Raw genomic sequence first — 15037 nt, forward strand, 5'->3', positions numbered from 1 at the left:
GGAAAGTGTGAATAATTAAGAGAGAACTGATGAGTCTTGCTGGTAGCTAAAATAAAACTATTATCTTTCTTTTTTCTAAATCTTTAATTTCTTAATAGTGACTGTGTGTTAAATATGTTCACTGCATCAAATTAAAATTGAATTGTAACAGACCACTGCAGTTAATTACCAGACTGTACTAGCTCCAGATACAGCAGGTTTCCACCCTTCCTACCCCATCCGCCTCCAGTTTTCTGGCTAAATCAAAACGAAAGACAGCTATGTGTGTTAAGTGGCAAGAATATTGGATCAAAAACCAGAACAAGTACATTCTTGTTTTGGATCAACCACTTAGTAGGTATGTGAACTTGGACAGGGGACTAAATCTTTCTGAGTCTTATCAACAAAATGGGAACAGTAATAATCGTCCTACGTATCCCACAGAGTTGTGAAAATCAAATGATGGAATGAATGCAAATTGTTAAATGCTATATAAATGGAAACTATTATTAGCCCTCACGTACCACACAGCAAGATTAAATAAAAATTTAGCAAGTGATTTGTCCTCATTTTCATTCATGCCCCCCAGTGAATAATGCTAGCAATTCCCTTAATATTTTTTAATATTTTTGCTTATCCTTAACATTTTCTATGTCTCTGGGCTGAACTACACAATTCGTTTCCAGTTATTTTTTGAAGTCTACTTCCAAGTCTCCCAAGTGCTTTCATTTTTTGAGACTGTTCAAAACCTACTGTACCTTCTAAAACACTTCCAATCTGATAATATTATGATTATTGAATCTCAGATGTTTGCCAGTAACTGTCTGAATCATCTCATCACACCTAGTTCATTTCCTCACCAAAAACCTAGCAAAATCTCCAGCCCACTGGCTGAAGGCAAAGTTTTTGTGGGGAACCAAAAATATACTCTCTCTGAATCTTTTTCTTTTCTTGCTATTTCAGGCTGCAAGCTTGAAAGTAAGTATATGCAGATCACAACTGTTTGCTAAAAATAGAATATTCAAAGATGTATCACAATGGAAGAATTTCTTACATTTAATTTTCTTATTTAATGTATCACTGTGGTACCTTATTCAGCTGTTCTAGAACCAAAATGTTTATAACCAGGCTCTGGTGTGGTGGTGGTGGTGGTGGTGGTGGGGAAGTCCACACTGAAAATTTAACAATCAGCTCTCCAGGGCTGCTTTAAGCTTGTTCTTGCATACTCCTGTCAGTAACAATCTATTTTATATATTATGAGAAACATCTGGTAGCTACTAGCCACAGTCAAAGAGAAAGAGCAATTATCACCAGTCATATTGCCTACAAATATCAAGAATGACTTTAAATGGGAATGTATATAATGTATATAGTACATATTACTTAATATATATGAGATTATGGAAAATTCAGAACAATATATTATTTCTCTGATAATTCTCAGAGCTGTAAGGACCATGAGTCAGTCAGCAAACATTTATGGAGTGCCTACCACCTCTAGGCAATGTGCTAAGTGCTGGGCATACAAAGAAAGACAAATACAATCTTGGCCCTTGAAGAGCCCCCAATCTAATAGAATCTGAGATCTCTGAGTCCATTTTTATCACTGGACAAGTTCTCAGCCTAGTCAGAGATACAATGAGAAGGAATGATTGAAACAGTTATTAACACAACTAGGGCCAAAAAAAAATTTGGCAGGTTCAGATGCTTCATTCTGGCAATGGATTATAAACTTGCTTAGATTAATTAAAAAAAAAAATAACCCTGACATTTTGCTCTTAACCCACACATCTGTGCTCTCAGGCAGTCAGATCTAGCCATTGTTTCCATGCATTGAGTTTTATCCTTGGTTTTCAGAGATTTCCCTCCCCTTAAATATGAATATTATTTTCTTGCTCTAATGGATGCACTGGTTTTGCAGTGGGTCAGAATCAAAATAACCCCTAATAAGATAAAAATTATTCACAGGAGCACATTGTGCAGACAGCTTGAACACATACAAAAAAAATGCTTTTATCATGGTGGGGTAAAGAGGCCATTTATCTAGATCGTTAAAGGCTCCATTTCTTCAACAGATTTAAACCCATGACTCAGACAGGCTTCCATGTGAATATCTTTTCCATACTGTAAGAGGGAAAAAAGCCCCTTTCTGTACAGGGTTTTCTTCTTCCTCAACCCTCATGTTACTAGAAGCCTTAGGAAGGCACTGTAAGAGTGCTTTCAGATAGCAAGAGACAAGATTTCAGTATTGGAAAGGATCCCAAGGATCACTGGTCTGGAAGGGAGACTTGCCTTCTCTACCTGGAAAAAGATCCTTTTCTATATAAACTTCCCACATTTTCTTTTCTTGAATTTCAGGCTTCAGGGAACTTGAAAATTACACCCTTCATTTTGAGGGGGACGGTAGGGGAAGGCATCTTTTCCTATTCTTGGCTGGTCCTCTCTATTGGTTTGAATGAGTTCTTCTAGCCACTTATATTGACTCATAAGTCTGAGGTGTGAAGTTGGTGTCTTCCTTTCTTCCATGCGACTGAGCCAGGTGTTTCCATGCTACCTCTGCCATGGATCTTTCTTCCAGATGATGTCCTCATTTCCACAGGATGGAAAAGCGACCCCTGGGCACTATTTCTTGGATATTTTTTATCCCAATTGAATAAGAATATGGGATCATTTTAAATATCTTCTGCTCAGTCTCCCTCAAATTCAATCAACAACAAAATTCTATTGATTTTTCTTTTAAAAAGCTTTCAGTATCCCTTTCTTCATCATTATTACAGATCGTGCCATTACATTATTACATTACATGCTATGCATTTGGGAAACAGCTCAGCTCCTTCAATGATCTCATGCTGCTATCTCGGGAAAACCTGTCATTTTAGCATCAACATTTTCCTGGGGATGCTACGTAGCTCTGAATCGTGGAACCGGTTCTCCTCAAAATCAGAACTGCAGGTGACCCACAGGCTATCAGAGGCATTAATGGTGGCTCTGTAAATAAAGTTTGGCACTGTATTACTTTAGATGACTTACACATGTGGAGAAGATGTAAAAAATAGCTCGAGGAAACGGATCTTGGGAAAAGATGTGAGAATGAAATCAAGATTTAGGTAGTTCAATCAATCAACATTTATTATATGCCAGGCACAGTGCTAAGGGCTGGGATACAAAATGAGAGGAAACACAGACTCTGCCCTTGAGAACCTACAATCTAATGAGGGAGACAACATGCAACAAATATAAAGCTCTAGACAGGATAAATAGAACATGATTAGCACCAGAGTGAAGAGGGGTTGGGGAAGGCTTTCTGTAGAAGGAGAGATTTTAGTTAGGAATGAAAGGAAGTCAGAGAAGTCAAGAGTAGAGGAGGGAGAATATTCCAGACATGGGAAGGAATGAAAGGAAGTCAGAGAAGTCAAGAGTAGAGGAGGGAGAATATTCCAGACATGGGAAGAGCCAGAGAGCATGCCTGGAAATGAGAGATGGAGTACTTGGGTCATGGAGTGGCCATCATAAAGCCAGTGTTGCTGGAATTCTGTAAATTATCTCCTGGTTGGGGAATGCTGGGATGACTTCTAGGACACCAGGTATCTGTGGATTTTCTCTGGTCATCTCTCAGGTCTGGAACAGTCTCCTTTCTTGTCTTGACCTCAAACCCCACCTTCTGAAAGAAGTCTTCCTTGGCTTCTCTCAACGCCTTTGCTCCGAGATGATCTTTCATTTACCTCACATATATCCTGTTTGTGCACCGTTATTTGAAATATTGTCTCCACCATTATAATTCCAGCTCCCACAGGGCAAGAACTGTTTTTGCTTTTTAGTAAATGCTTAACAAATGCTTGCTGACTTGTTTAGACTTGACACCCAGGGCTGAGAGTGATTGATTGGTTGGCTGGTATCATGTACCTAAACAATAGTTTGATTTGACTTATTAGCAGTGAAGTGATATCTACATTGGCTTTTCTTTGACATGCACAGGTACTGGTACCGGGTAGACAGATAGATATATCTATACTTCCAGGCATAGTGGATAGAGTGCTGGGACCTGGGGTCGGGAACAATCATCTTCCTGAGTTCAAATCTGACCCCAGACACTGAGTAGCTGTGTGACCCTGGGCAAGTCACTTTACGTGTTTGCCTCAGGTTCCTCATCTGTAAAATGATTTAGAGAAGGAAATGGCAAACCATCCCATTATCTTTGCCAAGAAAATCCCAAAAGGAGTCACAAAGAGTCAGACTTGATAGAAAAATGTCTAAACAACAACTAAGAAGTAGTAAAGACTTTCCCCCTCTAGTTCTAGACTGGTTTAGATATGCCAATGACTACGGAGGCAGTGGTGGGGTATAGGTAATGGGGACAGAAGGCTTTAGTAATTTTAATGACTGCAGCAGTGACTTGGTCCTTTGGTAGTTTCTAAAAGGGACTTTCTGGGTGTGTTTTGATAAGGAAAACTATTTTTAAAAAATGGGACATCCTGATAGTAGAAATGAGAGTGAAACAATAATTTTCACTGGATCATTAAATTTGAACCTCAAAAGGGTCTTCGGGATCACCTCCTCCAACCCTCCCATTTTACAGAAGAGGAAATGGAGTTGCAGGGAGGGAAAGTGACCTGATGATCAAGGTATTCAGGTTAATTTAACAAATATTGTTTTAACTGCTTACTTTGTGCAAGGTATTGTGCTAGGTGCTAGGAATAACAAAGACAAATGAAGTAGTTCTAGCCCTAGATGAACTTCTAGTTTATTGGGCAATAGGGCAAGTACAAAGAGGAATATAATAAACTAATTAGCATTCGTATATCCCTTTAAAGTTATCTCACTGAATTCTTACATCAGCCCTGCAGGGTATTATTATGCCCATTTTTTGGATAGAAAGTGAAGATGAAAGAGGTTAAGAACCTGCCAGAGAAGGAGGCAGCTGGGTGGCACAGTAGATAGAGCACTGAACCCAGAGTCAGGATCAGAATCCAAATACGACCTCAGATCCTTCCTTGCTCGTGTCCCTGCACAAGCCACCTAACCTCTCTGCCTCAGTTTCTCCATCTCTAAAATAAGGAAGATACAAGAGAACATCGTACATAGTGGAACGATCCACTGTGAAAGCCTTTGTGACTCTCAGTAATATGATGATTTGGACAATTCTGAAGGATTTACAACAAAAAAATGCTATTCACTCCAGAGAAAGAACTTTTGGAGACAGAATGCAGATCAAAGCATGTGATTTTTCAATTGTTTATTTGGCTTTTTTGGGGGGGAGTTTTGCTTTTATCTGAGTCCTCTCTTACAAAAATGAACAATATGGAACTATGTTTTGCATGATAATACATGGATAACTCAGATCAAATTGCTTACCAGCTCCAAGAAGAGAGACTTCAGAAAATTTATGTGAAAATTTATTACATGCAATTGGTAAAAAAAAAAATCTTCAAAATAAAAACGTGCAATTTTCATGTGAATAAAATAAGAAATAAAATACTTACATAACCCTAATAAAATAAAATAAAAAGGGGGTAATAATAACACCTTCCTCCTAGGGATGCTGTGAGATAATAGTGATAGAGGATTTGGCAAACTTTAAAGCACTATATGTTAGGTATCATGAATAAGGCATCAGTACAATGATGCAATAACTTTTTATAAATTTATTTGATTTTCAAGTCCACATCTCTAACTCCTTACCTTCTATGTAAAAGGCAAGAAAACCTGAGTTTATTACAAACATGTTTAGACAACCGACAAATTCTCAACTGCTAAAACGAAAACCCCAAAAAAGCAAATTAAAAAGTATTAATTGACTAGTGCAAAAACGTAATGATCTTAGTTTCCTCATCTGCAAAAGGAGGGTTGTTGGATTAGATGATTTTCTAGGTTCCTTCCTGGTATAAAACCTATGAAATTATGAATAGCGAGCCAGTAATTTAATCACATTAATAAGAGAAGTTATTTGAGGGTTCAGGCTGCTTCATTAAAGTTTTATGTTTGTTTTGTTTTTTACTTCTGAAAGAACTTATATTCATGGTTTTTAGTGTTGATGGTGATATCATTTAGCTAAGCAGTTTGCCTACAGGCTCAGTTGTAAGACTTTCATCAATTTTCTGTAAGGAATAGGCTATTTTTATTTTTTATATACCAAGAACATTACAGAATTAATGCAGAGTCCTAAAGATAATCTAGTGCACTTAACTTAAAGTCTTTACTTTATATGCTGTTGTTTCTAGCACCATAAAACTGTCTTTCATGGGTTTAAAAACTGGAAATCTTTGGTTGTTATCCTGTCAGTTAGCAAGCACATAGGAACCATTAAAAAAATGTTGAAATGAGCAACTTTCACACCCCAGGGAGGGAAAAACCCTAAAAGTACACAATCTGAGTATTTACAATGATCAATATGTCAAAACTGTGGCTAAAGATTGTTCATGAGGTCTCAAAATGAGATCTCAAAGCTCTTGACGTCCCAGCACACAGCGGAGGCTTAATCAGCGCCTGCTGATTGATTGACTGATGGATGCCATTTCTAATTAAGAAATTAAGCCTCATTTATGACAGGAGAATAATGTAGGCATTTGGCCCTCATTCTGTTTTGGATCCTAGCTCTAGAGATAGGGATGGCTTTAGAGATGCTCTTTTCCAAGGCTCTCATGGAAAACAGGGCTGACAACAGGGATTCGCCCAAGGTCACTGAGCTAGTGGCAGAGGCAGACCTTGAACCTGTGTCCTGCCTCCAGATCCTGCCCTCCGTCCCACATGCTCTGCTGCTGAGTTCATTCATTGGGGGGGGAATCAGGGGAGGAAGACTAGGCTGTTTTCAATCAAAACTCTTGCTGTCACTCTAATATTATTCTGCATTTTCAAAATATGCAATGTGGCTGCTACTCCTTTTCCCCATCAAAGCTCTTGTTGCGTAACAGGAAAAACCACAAAAATGGAAGATTAATCCTTGTGTTCTAGCCTGATCCATTTTGCTTAGAAAGCTGAAGTTGTTCAGGGATAATGACTACAAGGTATAAGTCAGCCCAGGCTAAAACAAACAAAGACTGCATTGCTTTCATTCACAGCAAGCGAGCCTTACAGGTCACATTCCTCAGAGACCATCTGCTTTAGGGAACAATTCTTCCTTCCTGTTTGTATATTTATGCTGGAATCAAAACAGCCTTTTCACTTATTGCGAGGCACATGAAATCAAAGCGACCAAGTTTGGGACTTTATTTCCAGCCTAGGGGTGGGTGGCTCTCCCATGATCTCATGGTTGGCATAGCCCACCCCACCTCATACACATCTGTTTGGTTTTTTGTTTTCTAAGGGAAAAGGGGAAAGAGAAGTGGCTGGAGGATACTCCCACCCACCCCAGTCAACAAGGCAGAGGGGAGAGTCCTTCGGTCATCTCTCAATCAGGTCCCGCTCTTTGGGAGCTCCCATTTGGGGTTTTCTTGGCAGAGATACTCAAGTGGCTTGTTATTCCCTTCTTTGGCTCATTTTACAGATGAGGAAACAGAGGCAGACATGGTTAAGTGACTTGCCTAAGGTCATACAGCTAGGAAGTGTCTGAGGCTAGATTTGAATTTAGGAAGAGGAGTTTTCTTGGCTCCAGGTCCATCTAGCTGCCCTAAAGGAAGAAGAACTAGGAACTTTTCTTATACTATCACAACTGTATGTAGAATTGAATTTAGTTCAAAGGATCACTTATTAAACTATATTAATATATTATGATGAATATATAGTTAACCTATATATTACATATATTATCATATATAAATAATATTTATATTAAATATACATTAAATATTATATTAAATATAAATTATAAATTAATAAATAAAATATATTAAATCTGAACATTGCTATTGCAGTTATCATCAAAATACCCAGGTGCTGACACATAGAGAGTAGATGAGAATAAAGGGAAATGTTTTCCTTTTACTTTTCTCAAGATACAAAGTCAGAGGTACGAGATTAAAATCCTATTTCTGCAACAGTGTGTCCTTCGGCAAGTCATTTTACTTCCATTCTTTATCCATCAAATAGAAATAGTGGACTAGAAGATCTCAAAAGACCTTGTAGCTCTAAATCTAATCCCATGAACAAAAAAGTGTTCTAAACACCAAGATGTTTGCATGAAGATAGAAAAAAGTTCAGTCAAAGGTCAGCATCTTGACCTCGAGGCATTATAAAAGACATATTCTTATAAGCTTTTACATCTCCATTTGTCTAAAATGAATTTTTTTTATTTTAAAATTTTTTTCCCATGGTTACCCCTTTCTTGTTGTCTCCCTCTTCTCTCTCTCCCTCCTGCAGTCTATAAGCAATTTCACTGGGTTACACATACATTATCACTCAAATCCTAGTTCCATATTATTCATGAAATGGATTTTTAGAAAAACCTGGGGCAAGTATTTGAAATCTATCGCAATAAACATTATTGACTTTCCCAATATTCAATATTCAATGAGACAAGTTGAATGGGCATACCTTGCCAGCTAGTTGAGAAAGGTCATATCCTCCAATTATCTGCATATCACCCATGGATTGGTCATTCTTTTAAAAAAGAAAAGGAGAAAAATAAATATTTAAATGAATAAGAAAACTTCAAAACACCATTTTTTTGGTTGTTTGATCATCAGTTAATGATGAACCATCAAAGAATAGAAATAGTGGATTCATACTGTTCCATAATTCTAAAGAGGAAGAAATCCTCATTTTCCATCATTGAGCTCTGTTTAACTCCATGACTTACCAAGCCTCCCCCCCCCCCACCAGGCAAAGCTCATCACCTGAATTTCTTCACTTTGTAAATTGACTTAGATTTTGACACTCAACAACTTCCATTTCCCTAATTTGCCTTTCCCCCTCTGATTGGAGGGATGAAGGGAGGAGCAATCAACTCTCTCCCAAAGTCTTCCTTTATTGAGGATTTAGAACTTTTTAGGGAACTCTTCATTTTGTCTTTTCTTTCTCTTTTTCCTTTTTTTTTATTCTGCCTTACTACTGAATCTAAGATAGAGAAGTGGCAAGGGCTAGGCTGTTGGGGTTAAGTGACTTGCCCAGAGTGGCACAGCTAGGAAGGGTCTGAGGCCAGATTTGAATCTAGATCCTCCTGGCCTGGTGTTCTAGCCACTATACTGCTTAGTTACCCCGCCAACTCTTCATTTTCTGTCATTGTTGCTTGGTTGTAATTTGGCCAGGTACCCATAGGCGACTCTCTCTTTTCAGCTTCCTTTTGTCTTCCCCCAGTGGACTGTAAGCTCCTAGAGGGCAGGAACTGTTTTTTTCTTATTTGTATAAGCACAGTGATTAGCACAGTTCTTGGAATGTAGAAGGCTTTTAATGTTTGTTGAAGTGAAATGATAGCATCTTTCATGGAGATAAGACAAGTCTCTTCCTTTTTATACAATGCATCTGAATAGTATTTTATAGAATATAGATTTTTAACCAGAAATCACCAGACCCCACTCCCCCCCACCCCAAGGGCTTCAGTGATAGATTTCAGGCTGTCTAAATTTTTAAAATTTGATAAGTATATATATAATATAATATGCAATGTAATATATTATATACAAAATATTACTTAAATGCATATTTAAATAATATTTTATTTTCCCCCAATTAAATGTAAAAACAATCTTTAACATTTAAAATAAATTTTGAGTTCCAAATTCTATGTTCCTCTCTCCTCTGCCCTTTCTCTAAGGTGATAAAGTAATTTAATATAGTTATACATGAGAAATCATGCAAAATATATGTCTTATTAGGCATGTTGTCAAAGAAAACATAATTAAAAAATATAAAAAAGTGAAAAATAGTATGCTTCAATCTGCAATGAGACTAATTTTTTTCCTGTGGAGGAGGACGGTATTGTTCATCTAGCATCCTTTGGAATTATATTGAATCAATGTATTACTAAGAATAAATAAATCATTCATAGTTGATCATTGTACAATATTGCTGTCACTGTGTACCATGTTCTCCTGATTCTGCTCACTTCACTTTGTATCAGTTCATGTAAGTCTTTCCAGATTTAAAAAAAATCATCCTGCTTGTCATTCTTATAGAAAAATAGTATTCCATTACAATCATATACCATGACTTGTTCAGCCATTTCCCAAGTGATGGATATCCCTTTAATTTTCAATTCTTTGCCACCACAAAAAGAACTGCTATAAATACTTTTGTAGAAATAGGTCCTTTTCCCTTAAAACAAAATCAATAAGTATATTTCACTATAATTGGTTTCCTCTGTAATTTTATGCATTTTATTTTATGCATTTAAAAATATAATTTTTAAAAGGGGGTCTACAAGCATTTCCAAGCTACCACAGAAGATCAGGATACCAAAAAAAAAAAAAAGGTTAATAATCCCAGCTTTTGAGCTTGTGAAAGGATGCAGTGTGAGGGGGCAGAGGAAAGTGAGGAAAGGAACAAACATAGACTAAATTGGAGAGAAAGGGCTGTGGAAGTATCCTAAGTCTACTTTGGAGCTATCAGTGAAGAAGCATTTGTTAAGCAATTATCATATGCTAGGCACTTTGTTAAATTCTGGGGACAGAAAAAAAAAAGTTAATATCCAAGAAGAGTCTCTTTCTTTGAGGAGTTTACATTCTTAATAGGGGAGATATCATGAAATAAACATGCAAAATACATAAAGTAGAGGAAGGTAACCCCAGAGAAGGAGTGACTGGTTTTCTCTTTGTTTAGAAGGGAAGATGGAAGAGTTTTTAGCTCACCCTTAGGTAGTTAGGTGGCTCAGTGGATTGAATGCTGGGCCAAGTAAGGCTGTAAGACTCTGGGCAAATCACTTAATCTCTATTTGCCCTGGTTCATTATCTGTAAAATGGGGACACCCTGGAGAAGGAAATGGTGAACCACTCCAGTATTTTTGCCAAGAAAAGCCCACGGACATGAGGTCCATGGGGTCACAAAGAGTCAGACACGACTGAATAACAAAGCTCACCCTTAAAACTTATTACTGTGGGCTCTACTGGGAGTGAGAATTGAGGCTTAAGGTAGGGCTGAAGATTATAGTTAAGAGGAAAGAAGACGGGTATGAGGCTGTTTGTATACAACCCAAGCTGGCTGTGCAGGTCTAAAGGGGGTTAGTTAGATACACTGACCTTGTTTGGGACTCCAGAGGTCACTGAGTGATGGGGAGAAACTGAGGGGCCAAAGTCCTTACAAGATCTTGCTTGCCCCAATGGAGGGAAAAGGGACGGTATGGCCCTTGCCTTGTCTCTAGATCACCTCTTCCTTGAAACTGAAATAGCTTGGGAGAAGGGTGGCAAAGAGGGGAATGAGCCAGGGGGTGGTGGGTGCCTCCCCCCCACACCCCAAAGAAACAGAAGAAAAGTTTTATATAAAATAAAATTTGAAAAATGGGTTTAAATTTCAGCTTTCCCACTGACTACCTGTGTGATATTGGACAAGTCAACTGACCTCTAATGAGCCTCAATTTCTTCATCTTTAAAATAAGATGGTTGGATTAAATAAGTTCTAAAATCTCTTCAAGGTCTAGCTCTATGTTCTAATTGGTGGGAAAAAGGGCACAGTATACAACTAAAGAGTTTTAGGGGAAGAGAAGATATAGGCATAAAAAACCAGAATAAATAATATAGATTTAGTGAAATGTTAAAAAAAAGTCACTGAAATTCAGTTATATGTCAAACCTTAGAAGACAGTTTGGAAATCACTGATCTACATAGGTAACATCTCTAGATACTGAACAAAACACACACAAATAATATTGTAACGAACCACTAGGAGTGGTCATTTTTCATGTACTAGACTGTACCCTCAGATAAAGGTTTAGGAAAAACAGGACCAAGACAAAAGTAAATATCCTGTCCCTTTACGGATCTAGAAAGGAAAAAGCAAATCAAAACAAACAAAAGCAGCACTCTCTAAATCACAACTCATTTCCAGAGTGAGAGGGGCTTGCTTTAAATCCAAACACACCAGCAGGTTCTCAAGGTCTCAGTTTCTAATGAGGGGTTAACTTGCTGCTTTTTCTCAACTCAATTTTAGACTTTTCCTTACAGTAATTCTTTTGCCATGTTTCTACCATATCAAATTCTTTTTTTTAATATTTCTTAAAAGGGGAATAATCACTTTGTTATGTGGTACCTTAATGGCCAAACTAATCAGCTTCTAATTAAATGGAACCAGCTAATTGGGCTTTCTCCTCTCCCCATCTTCTTTCTCTTTAGCATTTATTAATATCCTCTTAGAACATGTAAAAAAACCAGCACTGGTTTTTATTTTCATTTATGCCAAATATTATCTGCCACTACTCAATATCTGGGTCTCAAAAAGTTTCTTCTTTTCCTTCCCTTAATCCCCTCTAAAAACAAAACAAAACAAAACAAAACAAAAATGGAAGAAATAAGCCCAAAGAAAGATAAGCCAGTTTTGAGGGAGGAAAAAAAAGAATATTTATGAAACTCTATCATATGACCAAAGCTTAAGTAGTACATAGGGACCATAGGTTTAGGGCTAGAAGAGACCTCAGAGGTCATCTAATCCAAATCTCTAATTTTACAAATGACTAGTCTGAGGCCCATAGGGATGATATAATTTAATCTTGGCAGTGAATAGAACTGGAGCTCAAATCCATGTTTTCTGATTACAAATTCAAAACTTGTTTGAGGATATCACAATACCTTCTAGGTATCAGCAAAGCTTTATGTAATCCAACTCAGATGATAATGGAAAGGTTTCACTTGCTCATGGATCAGATGGTTCTGATCAATGGATCAAATAAAATGGGCCAGGAGAGTTGCATTATGTATCAAGAAGCAGTGTGGAAATCCATGAAGTAGAGGGGGGGAAAGATAGTAGATAACATTTGTAGAAAGAAGAAAGAAGAGAAAAAAAGAAGTGATAATGTGGTGCTAGTATGCTAGAGACCACCTTGTCAGATGGAAGAAATCAATTTTCAGTTCCTAACTCAGGACTAAAGTAGGCAGGACATTGTGACTCTGGGGTTCCAACTATTTAGCCATTTCTCAGAGATCTTTCTCTGCTGAAGCTAGAGCACCCTGAATTATCTCTACTGATCATTTCAGGAGATAGAAAAGTGTCAAATGAGAAAGAACTAGTTGCCCAAGTAGAAATGATTAGAAACTGGGAGCAGAGGAGCATGTTAGAATTCATAATAGAAGAAGGGGGAGTGAAGGAACTTCAGACAAAGGGAACTGGTTTTTTAACATTCAAATAAAAGATATACAGGATTCCATAGTGTCGGTCTTGTTGTGTGTGTGTGTGTGTGTGTGTGTGTGTGTGTGTGTGTGTGTGTGTGGTCTTAAAAGGGGAAAGATAGCTCAAGTGAATAGTAGGATTTCAGGGGGAAAATTTTTTGACAACCCAGGCCTAAATGATTCTAATGTGGAAGAAAAGAGATATATTTATATCTTAGGTACAAATGATAGCCAAAGGGGCGTACTGACAAGCTTAGAACATGTAAAGGAATTGAATTAAGGACAACTAAATTAATATTAAATAAAAGTAGCATAGTCTGTGAGTGTCAAGATAAACATCTAATATGAGTCAAATTTGTTACAAATGCTAAGGAAACCCAAAGGACTTTAAAAAGCAATATGGGATAGGCCAAAAAGGGAGGAAGAAGGAAGGGATAGAATTGCTGTTTGGTGGGGGCAGTAAGGTAAAAATGTATGACACAGGGATGACAATGACTCAATGCTTGTTTTTCTTCTGTTTTCATCACCAAGGAGACTGATCTTTAGACTTAAGAGGATAAACCAAAAATTACTAAGAGGGAACTGTAACCTAGTATAAATAATGTAAAAAGGCAAAGGAATATCTCAATGAATTCAAGTCAGTGGACTCAGAAGAGTTCTATCCCAGGGAACTAAAAGAACTTGTGGATGTCATTGCTGGACATTGTCAGTAATCTGAGAAATTGTAGAGAATGCAAGTGCCATAGCACTGGAATGTGTCAGCACTGTCTGGAGTTTTCAGAAGAGGAAAAAAGTAGATTGCTCTAACTACAGACTCATGAAGTTTACATTGATTTCTGGAAAAAAAAATACCGGTATGGGATTATTAAAGGAGTAATTTTAGCATTTTTTAAGAAAAGGAAGACATGATATCTAGTGACAAGATATTGTATGAGCTCAATTCACTAACTCATTGAAGGCAATCCAAACTCAGGGCAGGTAGAAGGAAAAAAGAAGCAAAAACATCCATAAAAATCTAAGAAATGTGAAATCAACTACCAACAAGGAGACATGAAGAGAAACAATCAGGGCAGAGTCATTAAATCCAGTGTGGTATGTGAGAACAAGAGGTCAAAGTTTCTTATGGGACTTTGGCACATGCTCTTCCTAGTTTGCTGTTGGGTCATAACAACATCTGCCTAGGTCTTTGCCACGTGGCTGGTCCTGCCACTATGCCTGGGCTGGTCCTAGATATCCATTGGTAACCATATACTTGCCTCATATTCAGAAGAATGAAGAAGCCTATCGATATCATGCATAATAACTGAGCACAATGGTTCACTAGACTCAGTCAGAAAGATCTGAATTCAGATCTTGCCTGAGACACTTATAAGCTGCATGATTCTGGATAAATCATTTAACCTCTCATTTTCAGTTTCCTTATTTGTAAAAGGAGTACAGTAATGTAAAAATAATACTCATCTCATAAAGTGATTGTGAGAAACAATGGTATATACACATAAATATATAAATACACACATTTTACAATCACATGCATATATTTATACATATTCCATGCAAGTATGTGCATATATATGTATTTGGAAGTTATTTGGAAGAACAGGTAGTTCCTCAAACACTAGTTTAAGTAGGCAGGATATACAGTTCAGCTGTTGACCAAGCACTTTGCCTCAATGCTCTGGATGTGATTCATTTTCCCATCCCTTTGTCTCTCTGGTTTCCTGAATCTCTTCCATCTCACACCCACGTACCTCATTAACACTCTGTTGGGAACACACGGTTCCGCTCTATGAATGAGCTGTCTACTGTGGTCCCTCAGACTATATCTGGATCTCTCCATAGTTGTCCACTTTGGATTTATCAACAAGCCCCCA

The 15037-nt window shown here is 37.5% G+C and overlaps 1 protein-coding gene across 1 annotated transcript in view; it reads right to left on the reverse strand.

Annotated features, from left to right (window-relative positions):
* PRTFDC1 (phosphoribosyl transferase domain containing 1) overlaps positions 1-15037 on the reverse strand; it is a 99919-nt gene that overhangs the window by 11194 nt on the left and 73688 nt on the right. Inside the window, exon 4 of the mRNA XM_044678368.1 lies at positions 8446-8511. Within this exon, the coding sequence (XP_044534303.1) occupies positions 8446-8511 (66 nt within the window). The remainder of the gene's footprint in view (positions 1-8445; positions 8512-15037) is intronic.

The sequence above is a fragment of the Gracilinanus agilis genome, chromosome 5 (genome assembly GCF_016433145.1).
Source record: "Gracilinanus agilis isolate LMUSP501 chromosome 5, AgileGrace, whole genome shotgun sequence".
NCBI lineage: Eukaryota > Metazoa > Chordata > Mammalia > Didelphimorphia > Didelphidae > Gracilinanus > Gracilinanus agilis.